General features: G+C 43.6%; 1 protein-coding gene and 1 long non-coding RNA gene across 3 annotated transcripts; one reads left to right on the top strand and one right to left on the bottom strand.

Annotated features, from left to right (window-relative positions):
- Positions 1 to 382: 382 nt before the first annotated feature.
- On the bottom strand, positions 383 to 2,857 carry LOC133487629 (insulinoma-associated protein 2). Its single transcript, XM_061794537.1, has 2 exons — positions 1,242 to 2,857; positions 383 to 1,172 (listed from the first exon to the last, which is right to left on the bottom strand). The coding sequence occupies exon 1, from the start codon at positions 2,846 to 2,848 to the stop codon at positions 1,286 to 1,288; it is 1,563 nt and encodes a 520-aa protein (XP_061650521.1). The 5' UTR covers positions 2,849 to 2,857; the 3' UTR covers positions 383 to 1,172; positions 1,242 to 1,285.
- LOC133487632 (uncharacterized) lies at positions 1,523 to 13,293 on the top strand. Of its 2 annotated transcripts, none has more exons than XR_009791412.1 (4): positions 1,523 to 1,651; positions 6,360 to 6,471; positions 6,547 to 6,711; positions 9,403 to 13,293. It is a non-coding gene; the product is annotated as an uncharacterized LOC133487632 (long non-coding RNA). The 2 variants fall into 2 exon arrangements; XR_009791413.1 differs by lacking the exon at positions 1,523 to 1,651 and adding an exon at positions 2,984 to 3,039.

Here is a 13,293-nt window from a genome sequence, read left to right as displayed (position 1 = left end):
GACCTTTTGTACGGTGTCCTACCTTGGGACAGCAGGTTCAATCGACAGCAAAATGACTACCCGTTAGCCTGACCTTGACAAAATGGTTGAACTTTTGAAGGTTGCTGCTTGTTTACCCACTTCCGTTTAGCACACCGCCCATGTACTGTATGTAACAGGCATTATACATAGGCTACTGCATGATGCCAGCCCAATACTATAAGTGCATGTATTGATCATGTGAACAGGTCTTCACAAACTCTTACTGTAACGTGTATGCTTGTGTAACATCTACAGTAAACACAAAAAAAAAAAAAAAAAAAAAAGCATGGATGTGTTGACAATAAATTGTTCATAATATTCACTGTTGTGTTTAAAATTGCTTAAGAACACAGGATCCTCATTCATCATCTATATTTATTGACACTTATGTCACATGAAACATATCAAAATAGACGCACTGCATTAAATCACATATTGAGCTTCCAAAATTCTTTCAGCAGATATTTCAACAGAACTTTATACCCCTTAAAGACATTGTACTATAGGACTTAGTTAATTCTTTCATTTCTGTATGAAAATATTTGATGCCCAAGTCAATTTGCACGTAATATAAAAGGCATATTACGGCAATAGTGTCATCACTTATTTCCATCCTGGGGTATATACTGTGAAAAAGTCTATAAAACATCTTGGACAGGCATTAATTGTGTGAGTCTCACAAGTAAAGTAAAAGCGGAATAACCTGAATATCTGCTGTCTAATCATGTGCCCTGTTTAATAGGGATAGTACATAATACAAGGGTGAAACAAAACATTGCGTCAATACAAATGGATATATCTATTCGACAGCAAACCTAAACCAAAAAAAAAATCCTAACCGTGGTAGTCATGATTATGTAAACATGAATGAAGTTCAGACATTTGTTTTCTATTTTTCTTATGACATTTTTTTTTCCAGATGCATCTCTTGGTGAAAGTCCTCTCTGCCTCTGTTACACTTTCAGCACCTCGGAGAGTGCAGCGCCGATCCCACGCGTGCGTTTCACGACACTATTTTGAAAGAAAAAGCTCCCAGTGTACTGCAAATGACTCACCGAACGAATGAACGCGCCAGATGAGAACCTCTCTGACCACTTTGAGCATTATTATTTTGGAGAGGACACTTTGCCGGTGCGGTTCTTCACCTGGATCTATTAGACGAGATGACACGGGGGGTCATTTGATGTCATTTATTGAGACACTTTAAGAGAGAGGTGTACCTAATGTTGCGTCCGGTGACGGGTGAGTGAGAGCCGCTCTGGTGTCAGTGTGTGACGGCCATGTGCATGATGACGCGCATGTTCTCTCCGGGATGAGACTTGTTCATGTGCCTCGCCAGCCCCGGAGAACTGAGGAAGGTGGCCGGGCAGTGTTTGCACGTTAGCAGTTGCTGCTCGCACTCCCTGCCCACCGCGTATCCCTCCGCCCTGAACCCGAGGCCTCCTCCTCCTCCTCCGCCACCGCCTTGCAGGAGCTCGTCCCTCACTGCGTGCCACACTCGGTGCTTGTCCCGTATGTCGGCCGACGGGAAGCGGGCGCCGCACAGGTGACACACGAACACGACGTGGCGGCTCGAAGTGGGCGGCGGCGGCCCCGCTGCCATTTCGTGCGCCGCCATGTGCTTCTTCAGGTAAGCTTGTCGGCGGAACTTCTTGCCGCAGTAGCGGCAGTCGTACACCTCCGCTCCCTCTTCTTCCACTTGGACGAACGGTCGAGGCTCGTATGAGTTGCCGTGGAACAGAAGCAGACCCGGCGGCGGGGGGCTGTCGTGCGGGTAATGAGGCGAGGAGGAGTCGGGGGTCAGCAACTCGTTCTCCTTCCCGTCCGCTCGCAGCTGACTCGCCGCCGCCGCCGTCGTCGCCGTCGCCGTTGCCGCCGCCGCCGCCGGTCGCGGCTTGTGCCAGCGGCGGTGCGAGGCGAGATTGGCGGGACAGCTGAAGACTTTGTCGCACTCGGGGCAGCGGTACTCGACTCGCACGATACGGGAGCACTTGTGCTGGGCCAGGGAGAGGGGGTCGGCGTACTCCTCCTTACACAGCTGGCAGATGAACTCCCCCAGCGGCTGACTTCCGGACGACTTGTCGCGGTGTTGCCGCCTCGCCGTCTCCGGGCTCTCCTTCTTGATGCGCAGACCTAAAACCGGAGAGGTGGTGACCTCGTCCTCGAAAGTCAGCTTCCGGGTCACTTTGGCTTTGGCTCTGTTGTGCCTGCCCGACTCCGGGTGCGAGCGTTTTCTCGCGGCCGCGCGGTGTTCGTGGCTAATTAGCGCCGGGAACAAGTGCCCCACGTCGGCCTGGTATTTCGGATTGGGACCGTAAGAAGAAAAGTGCGCGTCGGCGGACGCTACCCGCACGGACGTTGGCAAAAACGGCAACTCGGTCTCCGGGGACGGGGACAGGCAGGTCTCGGGAAATAACGCCGTCTTCTCCCCCTCGCCGTGGAGCCCCACAAGTCTGGAGCTGTGGGCCGCCGAGACCCGAGGCGGAGGCGGGAAGAGGCACGAGAGGTCCCCCGCGGGAGTCACGACGTCCACGTCGGAGTCCGGCAACTGCGCGCGTCGGTCCGCCTCCGCCTCTTGCGCGGACTCCACTTGAAGGTTCCACGCCTCGGCGACGCCGACGGCGTCCTCGCGGGGCGCCGGCGGGGGCGCGACGTCGGGGCTCGGGACGCCCCACACGTCGCTCTCCTTGACGGGCTCGCGCTCGCTCACCTCAGCCTCCCCGCGGTGCTTCTTGTCAGCGTCACGCGTGGCAAGTCGAGCGCCGCTCCGCGCTCGGTACGACGCCGAACATCGCCGGGTCCTCTTCACCAGGAATCCTCGAGGCATGATGCTCGTGGCACCACCAGGCGAGAAAGAGCATGGTCCTCTTGTCTGGAGCCACTTTCAAGTATCAGGGCTCGGATGGGGGATGGGGGAGGGGGAGGGGGTTGGGGTGCAGGTGCGATTGGACCACGGTGGCTGCCCCCCCCCCCCCCCCCCCTGCAGTGCGTGACACCGGGACCGTCTCCAAGTCTGTGGTATGAGATCATCATTCGTTTATCGATCATTTGGCAGTCCGATTTGCTGTTACTTCTGACAGCGAATGCTGGAAAGGGATTGTATTTTATATAATGAAATACGTGTATGATTGCGCCTATCAAGCATTTTCATATTCGCATATATGAGAATTTCTATTCTGTTTTATCGTCTGAAAACTACTACCCCCCCCCCCCCCCCCCCGAAAAAAAAGTCACTTCGGCACTGAAAAAGGTACTCAGTTGCACATGATTAAAATTTGGAAAACTGACGTAATTGTCCCCTCTTGTAATTTTTTTTTTTTTTTAAATCATATGAAACTGATACACTTTCAAATGAAGTCAGTTCCAAGGACTTTTTTTTCAGTGAGTGCACTGAACGGACCTCTGGAAAGCACCTGCTTTTATGTCTAAAAATAAAATACATTTTGGGGGCAGTCACAAGGGTTTTAAGTATGGTAATGTATTTAAATATATTTATTACAACATAGGTGGCACTGGTTAGCACATCTGCCTCACAGTTCTGAGGACCTCGGTTCAAATCTGGCCTCGCCTGTGTGGCGTTCACGTTCTCCCCGTTCCTTCCACATCCCCAAAACATGCATGGTAGGGTAATTGAAGACTAAATTGCCCGTAGGTGTGGCTGGCGACCAGTTCAGGGTGTACACCGCCTCTCGCCCAGAGTGAGCTGAGATAGGTGACAGCACGCCCGCGACCCAAGTGGGGAAAAGCAGTACGGTAAATGGATGGATATTACAACATATTAGTAGGTACATCATCGACCCTTTTAGTGTGCCTCATTATTTCTTCTTCTTCGCGCAGGACCCTTTTACAATGATGGTCGGATTAATTTTGTTATTGTGTTTTCCTTTTCCGTTGCAAATCCACTATGTAGCTGTGTGGACGTTGCTCCGCCTGCGTGTTGCATAGTTGAAGTCACAATAGAAACAGAACCCATGGGACTTGCAGATGCAGATCATATCGATGTAAGACGACTAATGAAGGTCTCGGTCCCATTGAAGGGCGGTGGGAATAGCTTGGGGATGGATTTCCCTCTGTGTGTGTGGGGGATACGGCCCCTGCATGCGTGTGTTTGGGCAATGATCACAAACCCTCACAACCCCCCAGCCACCCACACACCAGGAGCTGCTCTGGCTGATAAGAGATCGGAAGGACATTCATCACTACATCCAACCAGCCCCCACCCCACTTCACCCCGGGCGCACTTGTACGTTCTTCTTTGGACCACCAGCTCTGTCGTTGGGCCAGTGGGTTCTAGGAGGAGGGCTCCCCCTGGAAATAAATCGAGAGGGATGAGTGTGAGAACAAGCTCGGATGGTCAGGGCTGTTGGCCTGATGTCGGCTGTATAAGAATGATTGTGGGGGGGAAAAAAGTCTGTAATACTGTGATTTTTTTAATTGATTTATGTATTTATTTATTTATTAATTTTTTAAATCATGTAATAGATTGTCAGATCCAAATGCTCCCCCTGCCCCCCAACTGATAAAACTTTTAGGCAGAAGTGTAAAACTTATTTACAATATGGTTTCCCTCAGAAGCCTGTTATGACTGTGACCTCATCATATTATTACATATACAGAATTGTCCCTGCATTTGATTTATATATATATATGGAGGAACGGTGGACGACTGGTTGCAACATCTGCCTCACAGTTCTGAGGACCGCGGTTCAAATCCCGGCCCCGCCTGTGTGGAGTTTGCATGTCCTCCCCCGTGCTTGCGTGGGTTTTCTCCGGGCACTCCGGTTTCCTCCCACATCCCAAAAACATGCATGCGAGGTTGATTGGAGACTCTAAATTGCCCGTAGGTGTGAATGTGTGCGCGAATGGTTGTTTGTTTTTCTATGTGCCCTGCAATTGGCTGGCGACCGGTTCAGGGTGTACCCTGCCTCTCGCCCGAAGATAGCTGGGATAGGCTCCAACACGCCTGCGAACCTAGTGAGGATAGGCGGTAAAGAAAAAATATACATCCATCCACATCCAGTACACGATGAAGTTATTGTAACTAAATATTTTTAAGATGTTTGAAAGTTTCACATTTTATCCAAACCAAGTTGGTGTGCTTGGTCATGGTGACATTGTTGACATAAAGTACTCATCGTAGGCGAGACGCTTTGCTGAGAATTAGTGTGCTTCCTAATTCCAAAGGCGAACAGCTTGACAAAAAAAATTTACTGTACCAAAAATAGCATGTTCCAGACTCCAGAGACTAGTCTTGTATTCCTCATATTTAATACTGCTGCCCTGCCGCTCTCACTCTGTCTGCGCTGCGCTGTATGGCACAATAGAAAATAGGTATAACCAGCATGACATGGCCGCCAAGTCAATGCCCCATATTCAACATGGCCGCCAAATAGGCACGTCTTTTGGAATTAGATCAAGTCATATTGTATATCTGTGACCCGGAAATAGTCAGTCCCATTCTCTGCCAGTAAACAGCAGCGGCCAATTCTTGAACAAACAGACTTCGTCAATGACAGTTTAAGTGACAGATGGAAACTGTTTTTGGAAACATTGTTCAGTCTCGACGGTCCGTTTTAACCGATATCCATTATATCGGGGTCCGTTTTATCGAGTTTCCACTGTACTTTTTATTTTTTTTTTATTTTTTTTTTATTCATTCATTGTTCAGCTTGTTAACAAGACTCTCGTTGAAGGTCCACTATGTACGTATGTATGTATGTGTGGATATATTTGACTTTCTTACTTTACTTTCCCAAAATTCAGACTTCGATAGTCAGAATTTTGACTTCGATACTATACCCACGTAAAGTACCTTGATACTGGTACTGAAACGATACCACGGCAAAAATCTAAAACATCAGTAAAAGCAGTGCAATGAAAACTGACAAAACAACTTCAAATACTTCATTTATTTTTATTCATTCAAAACATTACGATAAACTTGAAAAATTATGTAATAGTGGAATAAGCCCATTCTTATGGTTAGTCTTTTTTCTTTTTTTTTTTAATAATTAGATCAATGACTGCATTATCATATACAAGTATATTATATGGCAAATATATTTGTTTGTACTGTATATAAAATTGTACATCTATATACAGTATACTGTATGTACAAAAAAAATGACACCACCCTTGTTTCTTCAATTTCTTGTTCATTATAATACATGGTACCACAAAAGGCATTTTACCTGAATAATACAAAAGCTTAATTGTATTACTAAGTATAATTTTGGTTACTGAGTGAGCTGCATATCAGCTTAGTGGAAAGTGCTTCAAATTGAGGTTCTGTTGTACCCTGCACAGATTCAATCACTGTTATGTTTTATTTCTTGCAGGTGACGATATACAGGCCCAATGGTGCAAAAGCTTTTCTTGTGCTGGACTGCCCACCTGCTCCCCCAGATGATCCAGCAAACGTTCACATTTGTCGCTATGAGGATCTTCAAGGTGGGAATACATACTGTATACTGTAAACCTATGTCAACACACAACCTAATTCTTATTTTCAATCCCATCCATCAGTTTGTGTGTTGTGTTATAAAAAATACTGGAAGGAGTACCAGTACGCCTCTCAGTTCTCGCAGCCGGTTAAGTCCACAACCCCCAAACTGACCCTTTAGACCAAGTACCCAAAGGCCGTGTTGACGGAGAACTCCCCCAGTGCCGGACTGCTTCTATGATGCTGAGGTGCCCGCATTCCACTCTCTCTTACCCACTGTCACTGAAGGCATTTACTCTCGTTTATTTGCAACATACAGTATTTATTCATTGTTTGAGAGTGCTGGAAGATGAGCATTCAGGGTATTAAAAATTATTACTATTTGACAAAATATGTAAGATTCTTTGAATAAGAAAAAACATAACTTTTTTTGAATGCTGAGAAATTAGCATTAACAATGCTACGTATTGATGCTGCAGGGAGCATATTTGCATGGTATCTTGGATTTAGAAACTGTTATACAGTTGAAACCATAAGTTTACATACACTATATAAAAAGACACTTTTTTGTCACACGCTCTGACATGAACTCAGACCAAACCTCTCCTGTTTTTGTTCAATTAGGATAACCAACATTATTTCCATTTGCTAAATGCCAGAATAATGAGGGAAGGATTTATTTATTTTTTTATTTATTACATTCTTCAAAATCAGAAATTTACAGACAGTGAGATTACAATGCCTTTAAACAATTTTGGAAAACCCAGAAGACGTAATGAAGCTTTGTAAGCTTCTGACCGGTTTATTGACATTATTTGAGTTACCGTAATTTCTCGTGTATAATTTTTTCCCCCAAAAAATTGTCAAAAGTCAATAGTGCGCATTATACATGGGTACAGGGGCAAATGGAAAAACCACTCACATTTTATAAATGTATGCTGCCATCTAGTGGTTATGAAAAAGCTGCACACTTTCATTCCAAAATGCCACCGCCACCTCATGGTTATAAAAAAGGTGTGGCCTACACTTTCATTACAATATGACAGGGGTATGTATGACTGCATATATGTACAGTTGTGCTCATAAAATTACATACCGTGGCAGAATTTGTGAAATATTGTTTTGTTTTGTTATAAATATGACTGATGAACAACAACCCTCATTAATTTCCTTATGGGTTTAGGTTTTGTTGAATGATCATGCTTTTCTGAAATGCTTGACCGTTTAATTTGAATCCCATTAAAATAAAATTAAATGTGTTTCGCCCAGTCCTTCATGTTTTCTTTAAAGAATTGTACCCATCTTACAAATTCTGCCGGGGTAATCGAACAGATGAGCACAACTGTGTGTTTTCTCATTTACGAAATAAGAGTATGGCTGACAATTTCAAGATAAGAGCAAATAAATTTAAACAAAGATCACGTGTTCAAATAAAGTGCTTAACTACAGACTAATTATTTGACAAGAAACTAACAAAATACAGATAATATTTCATGTTTTAATCATATGGGTAGAAGCAAAATCATGCATTGTAAAAATGCATTATACATAGGTAGAAGGGTTTCCCAGAATTTTGAGGCCAACTTTGGGTGTGCGTATTATACCTGGGTGCGCATTATACACGAGAAATTACGGTAATTAGAGACACACCTGAAACACATGGCTTCTTTGTGTAACTTCATGGGAAAAGTAAATAAAAATCAGCCAAAATATCAGGAAGATAATTGTGGACTTCCACAAGTCTGGTTCATTTGGTGTGCAATTTCCAGATGCCTGAAGGTGGCAGGTTCATCAGATTAAACAATTATACGCAAGTATAAACTCCATGAGAATGTCTAGCCATCATACTGCTCAGGAAGGAGACGGGTTCTGTGTCCAGGAGATGAACGTGCTTTGGTCCGAAATGTGCATATCAACCCAAGAACAAACGCAAAAGACCTTGTGAAAATGATGGCTGAAGCCGGTAAGAGTGTGTCACTATCTACAGTGAAACGAGTAGTGTACCGACATGGGCTGAAAGGCCACTCTGTCAGGAAGAAGCCATTACACCAAAAGAAACATAAAAAATTAGATCACGGTTGGAAAATGCACACAGGGACAAAGACTTAATTTTTTTGAGACATGTCCTGTGGTCTGATGAACTCTCAAATTGTACTGTTTGGCCATGATGAGCACCGTTACGTTTGGAGAAAGAAGAGGAAAGCTTGCAAAGGTGGCAGCATCATGTGGGGTTGTTTTTCCACTGTAGGGACTGGTGCACTTCACAAAATAGATGGCATCATGAGGAAAAAAATATGATGTGGAAATACTGGAGAAAGATCTCAAGACATCAGTTAGGAAGTTAAAGCATAGGCGCAAATGGGTCTTCCAAATCGACCATGACCCGAAGCATTCTGCCAAACTGCTTAAAAAAGTGGCTTGATGATAACAAAGTCAGTGCTTCGGAGTGGTCATCGCAAAGCCCTGATCTCAGTCCGACTGAAATTTTATGGGCAGACTTGAAAAAGCAAGTGCGAGAGCAAGGTGGCCGAGAAACTTGACTCAGGTACATCAGTCTGTGGAGCAATGGGCCAAAATTCCTGCCAACTATTGTGAGAAGTTTGTGGATGGATGTCCAAAACGTTTGAAGGCAATGGTACCAAATACTAATGAAATGTATGTAAACTTCTGAGTTGGACAGAAGTCATGAAAAATTCTCCCCCCCCCCAAAACAAAATAATCCTTCTCTCATTATTCTTGCATTTACCAAAATGAAATAATTTAGGTAATCCAAACTTTGCCTTTTTGAAATAATATACACGTTTGTTTGCTATTTTAAAATATTCAATTACAGTGTTGGCTTTGCGTTAATATCACGCTGAATAACCTCGTATTAAAAAAATACTCTTATCATGTGCGCTCGAATCCCAATACTGACACCTTCTGTCGAATGCGCGCAGCACAAGGGGGCAAAGAGACGCAAGACGTCGCGTGGTGGAGAACAGCGGCAAGTCGGCTACGGGGAGGGGTGAGCTGGACCTGAGCGCCCCTGGCCACCAGAGGGCAGTAAAGCACAAGAACGTTGCTTTTCATTTCCCATTGCGCAATCGTGTTAAGGTTTGTAGGACGCATGTTCCTTATTTTTGTCGGGCATTTCTTTTCTCATTGGGTTGATGTCATGTTGGTTGTATTTGTGAGACTTGCGACACACCATTGCACTGCTTTCTACGACACACTAAAACCAAAGTAGTTCCAAACGCCAGATTTGAAGGATTTATACAGAAAATGTGAAATGCCCTACTGGCATTTAGTGAAGCGTGATCACTGTAGCGAAAGATCCAATAAAGATACATGTATTGTTGCACCCCTAATATACACAGCCGCTGAAATACGAATTTAACACATCACTATTTTTCTCACTACATATACTTCCAAAGGTGCTACTGGCCTGAAAATTCCACCAGATGTTGGGAACAACCCAAGTAATCTATACATACAAATAAAGTAGAACAAATAAGATCAGAAATTAAGTTTTGTGGAAGAATGTGAAAAAGTATTGAACACATGAAGAAAGGGAGGTGCAAAAATTGCATGGAAAGCCAAGACAACACCTAAACAGCAATCCAGCCCCTTGTCAGTGCAAATAAATATCAGCTGGTTCAGTCCTAATTGATGGCCTACAAAAAGGTCTCATTGCCAAGGTGTGAATCAAGACACATCTCATGATGGGTAAGAGCAGAGCGCTGTCTCAAGACCATCGCAAACTAATTGTTGCAAAACATAACGACGGCATTTGTTATAGGCGCATGTGTCAGCTTCTGAATCTTCCAGTCAGCACGGTCGGGGCCATAATACGTAGGTGGAAAGCCAATCATACCACCATAAATTTGCCTTTATCAGGTGCTCCTCACAAGATTCCTGACACAGGAGTCCAAAGAATAATCAGAAGAGTTTTCCAAGAGCCAAGGACCACCTGTGGAGAGCTCCAAAAAGACCTGGAATTAGCAGGTACTGTTGTCACAAGGACAACAGTGAAAAATGTATTCCACCGCTATGGCCTGTATGCACGCTCACCACGCAAGACCCCATTGCTGGGGGGGGAAAAAAAAAAAGCATGTCAAAGCTCATTTAAAGTTTGCTGAACAACATTTGGACGAGCCAATTAAATACTGGGAGAATATAGTTGGGTCTGATGAGAACAAAATTGAACTCTTTGGATGGCATAATGCACACCACGTTTGGAGGAGAAATGCACCTCACCCTATAAAACACCATAACAAAAGTGTAGTACATAGATGGGAACATGATGGGGTGGGGCTGCTTTTCAGCAAATGGTACTGGTAAACTTCACATTATTGAAGGAAAGATGAATGGGCAAATGTACTGAGATATTCTTGACAAAAATCTGCTGCCATCTACAAGGTTTATGAAAATTAAACGAGGGTGGACATTTCTGCAGGTTAATGATCCAAAAGATACTTCCAAGGAAACTTTCAATTGGTTTCAAAGAAAAATATAAAGCTGCTAGAATGTGTTGCAGCCATAAAATTCGAAGTTAATGATTATTTTCAAAAACAATAAAGTTTATCAGTTTGAACATTAAATATCTTGTCTTTGTAGTGTAATCAATTAAATATAGGTTGAACATGATTTGCAAATCATTGTATTCTGTTTTTATTTATGTTTAACACAACGTCCCAACTTCATTGGAATTGGGGTTGTACAAGCAGCACATTGACTGTCCACCAGGGAAAACAAGATTCTAGACCACTGCTAGACCACGCTGAAGGACTCTTACGGTGCTATTCCCTGTGCAGCTTTGGGCTCGTCTCATCACTGTTTAATTCACTTAATACCAACATACAGACACAGACTTCAATGTGCGTAGCCTGTGGTGAAAACAGTGATGAAGTGGACCAATGAAGCTAAGATGCCACTTCAAGACTGTTTAGACTGCACAGATTGGAGTGTCTTTGAAACTTCAACTGGCAGCTCGGATGAATGTACGGACACTATTACATCCTACTTCTTCTGTGAAGACGTGTGTTTACCAAGAAGAATACAATACAATAACAACAAGCCGTGGTTCACCACCAAACTTCGCCAACTCCACCAGGCTAAAGTATTGAAGTGGTGACAGAGCCCTGTACAATCAGGCCAGTAACCAGTTGACAAAAGAAATCAACATCGTAAAGAGAGGCTCATGCTGGAAGTAGCCTACCCAAGAAATCCAGAAAAACTGATACGGTTTAACACTATATCTTCATGTCATTTGCTGGTTCATGATGAGTCACACCCTTTGTGTTATGTGTATCAGCTCCCGTCCAGAAGGTCCCGGGATTGCCACCAACACACCCATACAAGGGTGTACTGTTTTACACGTGTATTGTTTATGTGGATGAAAACTTCACATCCAATCCAAATTAAATTGAAACAATTTGTTATTTTTGGCTGTTCTGAATCACAATTTTATTGGCATTTCCATTTTCAGAATATAAATGATTTATGATCATTTTGTTTTCTTTCACACCGTAATCCTGGACTTCCGTAATTCCCGGTCAGTGCGCTATTTACAAACAGCAATCTGCCTACCCTGTCTCTCTTCCAAAATCCGCTGGTGTGGACTCCAGTTCCACTGTCGTCCTGAACATTTGTAATCGCCATCGATTATGATCGCTCAATGGAAAATTCAATTCACACTGTTCAGAATATTTTTGTTGCACACTATGCAGATCACATGCATTCATGGCGAGATTGGAACGATGGTGATCATTTTCCCCGTGGCTTGGTCAAGGAAAATTTAGTCCAATGCAAATTCCTCCTCAAACATTTATGAAACTTTTAGAAGCACAGATGTCAAGTGAAAACCTGGATAACAGTAATTTGTTCAACTCTTTTTCATTTAAGATGAAAAATAAACATTCTTCAAATACCCTGAGATCTGAATCGTTACCGATAGATGTACACAAATCTATTTGGAGTGCAGAATTGTTTGTAAAACTGCTGTAAAGTGTCAACAACCTATGAGTTATTTGCTAACTGGTGTTCAGGTAACTTCCTCCTCTATGAAACCAGAGATAGAGAATGTGAAACCATCAAGTATAATTGAGGGGATGGTTGTATTTTTTATTTTTTTTTGCTTTTCCTATTGGTAAACACTCCACCTGATGCGAGGATGACGCAGGTTAGTTACACTTTGAAAATCCCTGGCGACTCGAGTGCATGTCGTCGTTCTATCCACGTTTGTTTATTTTTTGTGCTGTCACCGCTCCAGAATCGTACGACTTCGGAGAGCTCAAGTGACTCGAAATGACTGATCGATGATGAAGTATTCGACTCCCAAAATGCAAATAGACTCATTAACACTCCAATGACTTGATACTTAAAAAGTGTTGTCAAACTGGTCACAGTGACTGAACGACGCAGTTTAGCGAGTCTGGGGTTTCCCACGGTCAAAACACTTGTTTGTTTTCAAAACATAGACCGGAGCTCAAAGGCGGTTAAGTCGCGCAGCCTTGACAAGAACCTGTCGAGTCGTCTGCTAATAAACGCGATGAATGATGTAATACTTGTACCCAGATCTCAGAACTGTGAGGCAGATGTGTTAACCACTAGATCAGTGTTCCCCAACCTTTATTGAGCCAATGCACTCATTTTACATTACAATTATCTCACGGCACACCATCAAAGAAATGATCCTGTCTCCATTTATGAATAGCAACAGGTTTATTGTACCTTCTACCGTCTAATGTAGTGGTCACCAACCATTTCAAGCCCAAGATCACTTTTTTTCCACAGAATGTAAGCTGAGATCGACCGCTACAAGAAGTCTCTCTCTTTTTTTTTTTTGA

The sequence above is a fragment of the Phyllopteryx taeniolatus genome, chromosome 13 (assembly GCF_024500385.1).
Source record: "Phyllopteryx taeniolatus isolate TA_2022b chromosome 13, UOR_Ptae_1.2, whole genome shotgun sequence".
NCBI classification, from domain to species: domain Eukaryota; kingdom Metazoa; phylum Chordata; class Actinopteri; order Syngnathiformes; family Syngnathidae; genus Phyllopteryx; species Phyllopteryx taeniolatus.
The sequence above is the reverse complement of the archived record's forward strand: the minus strand, read 5'-3'. Positions and strand labels throughout refer to the sequence as shown.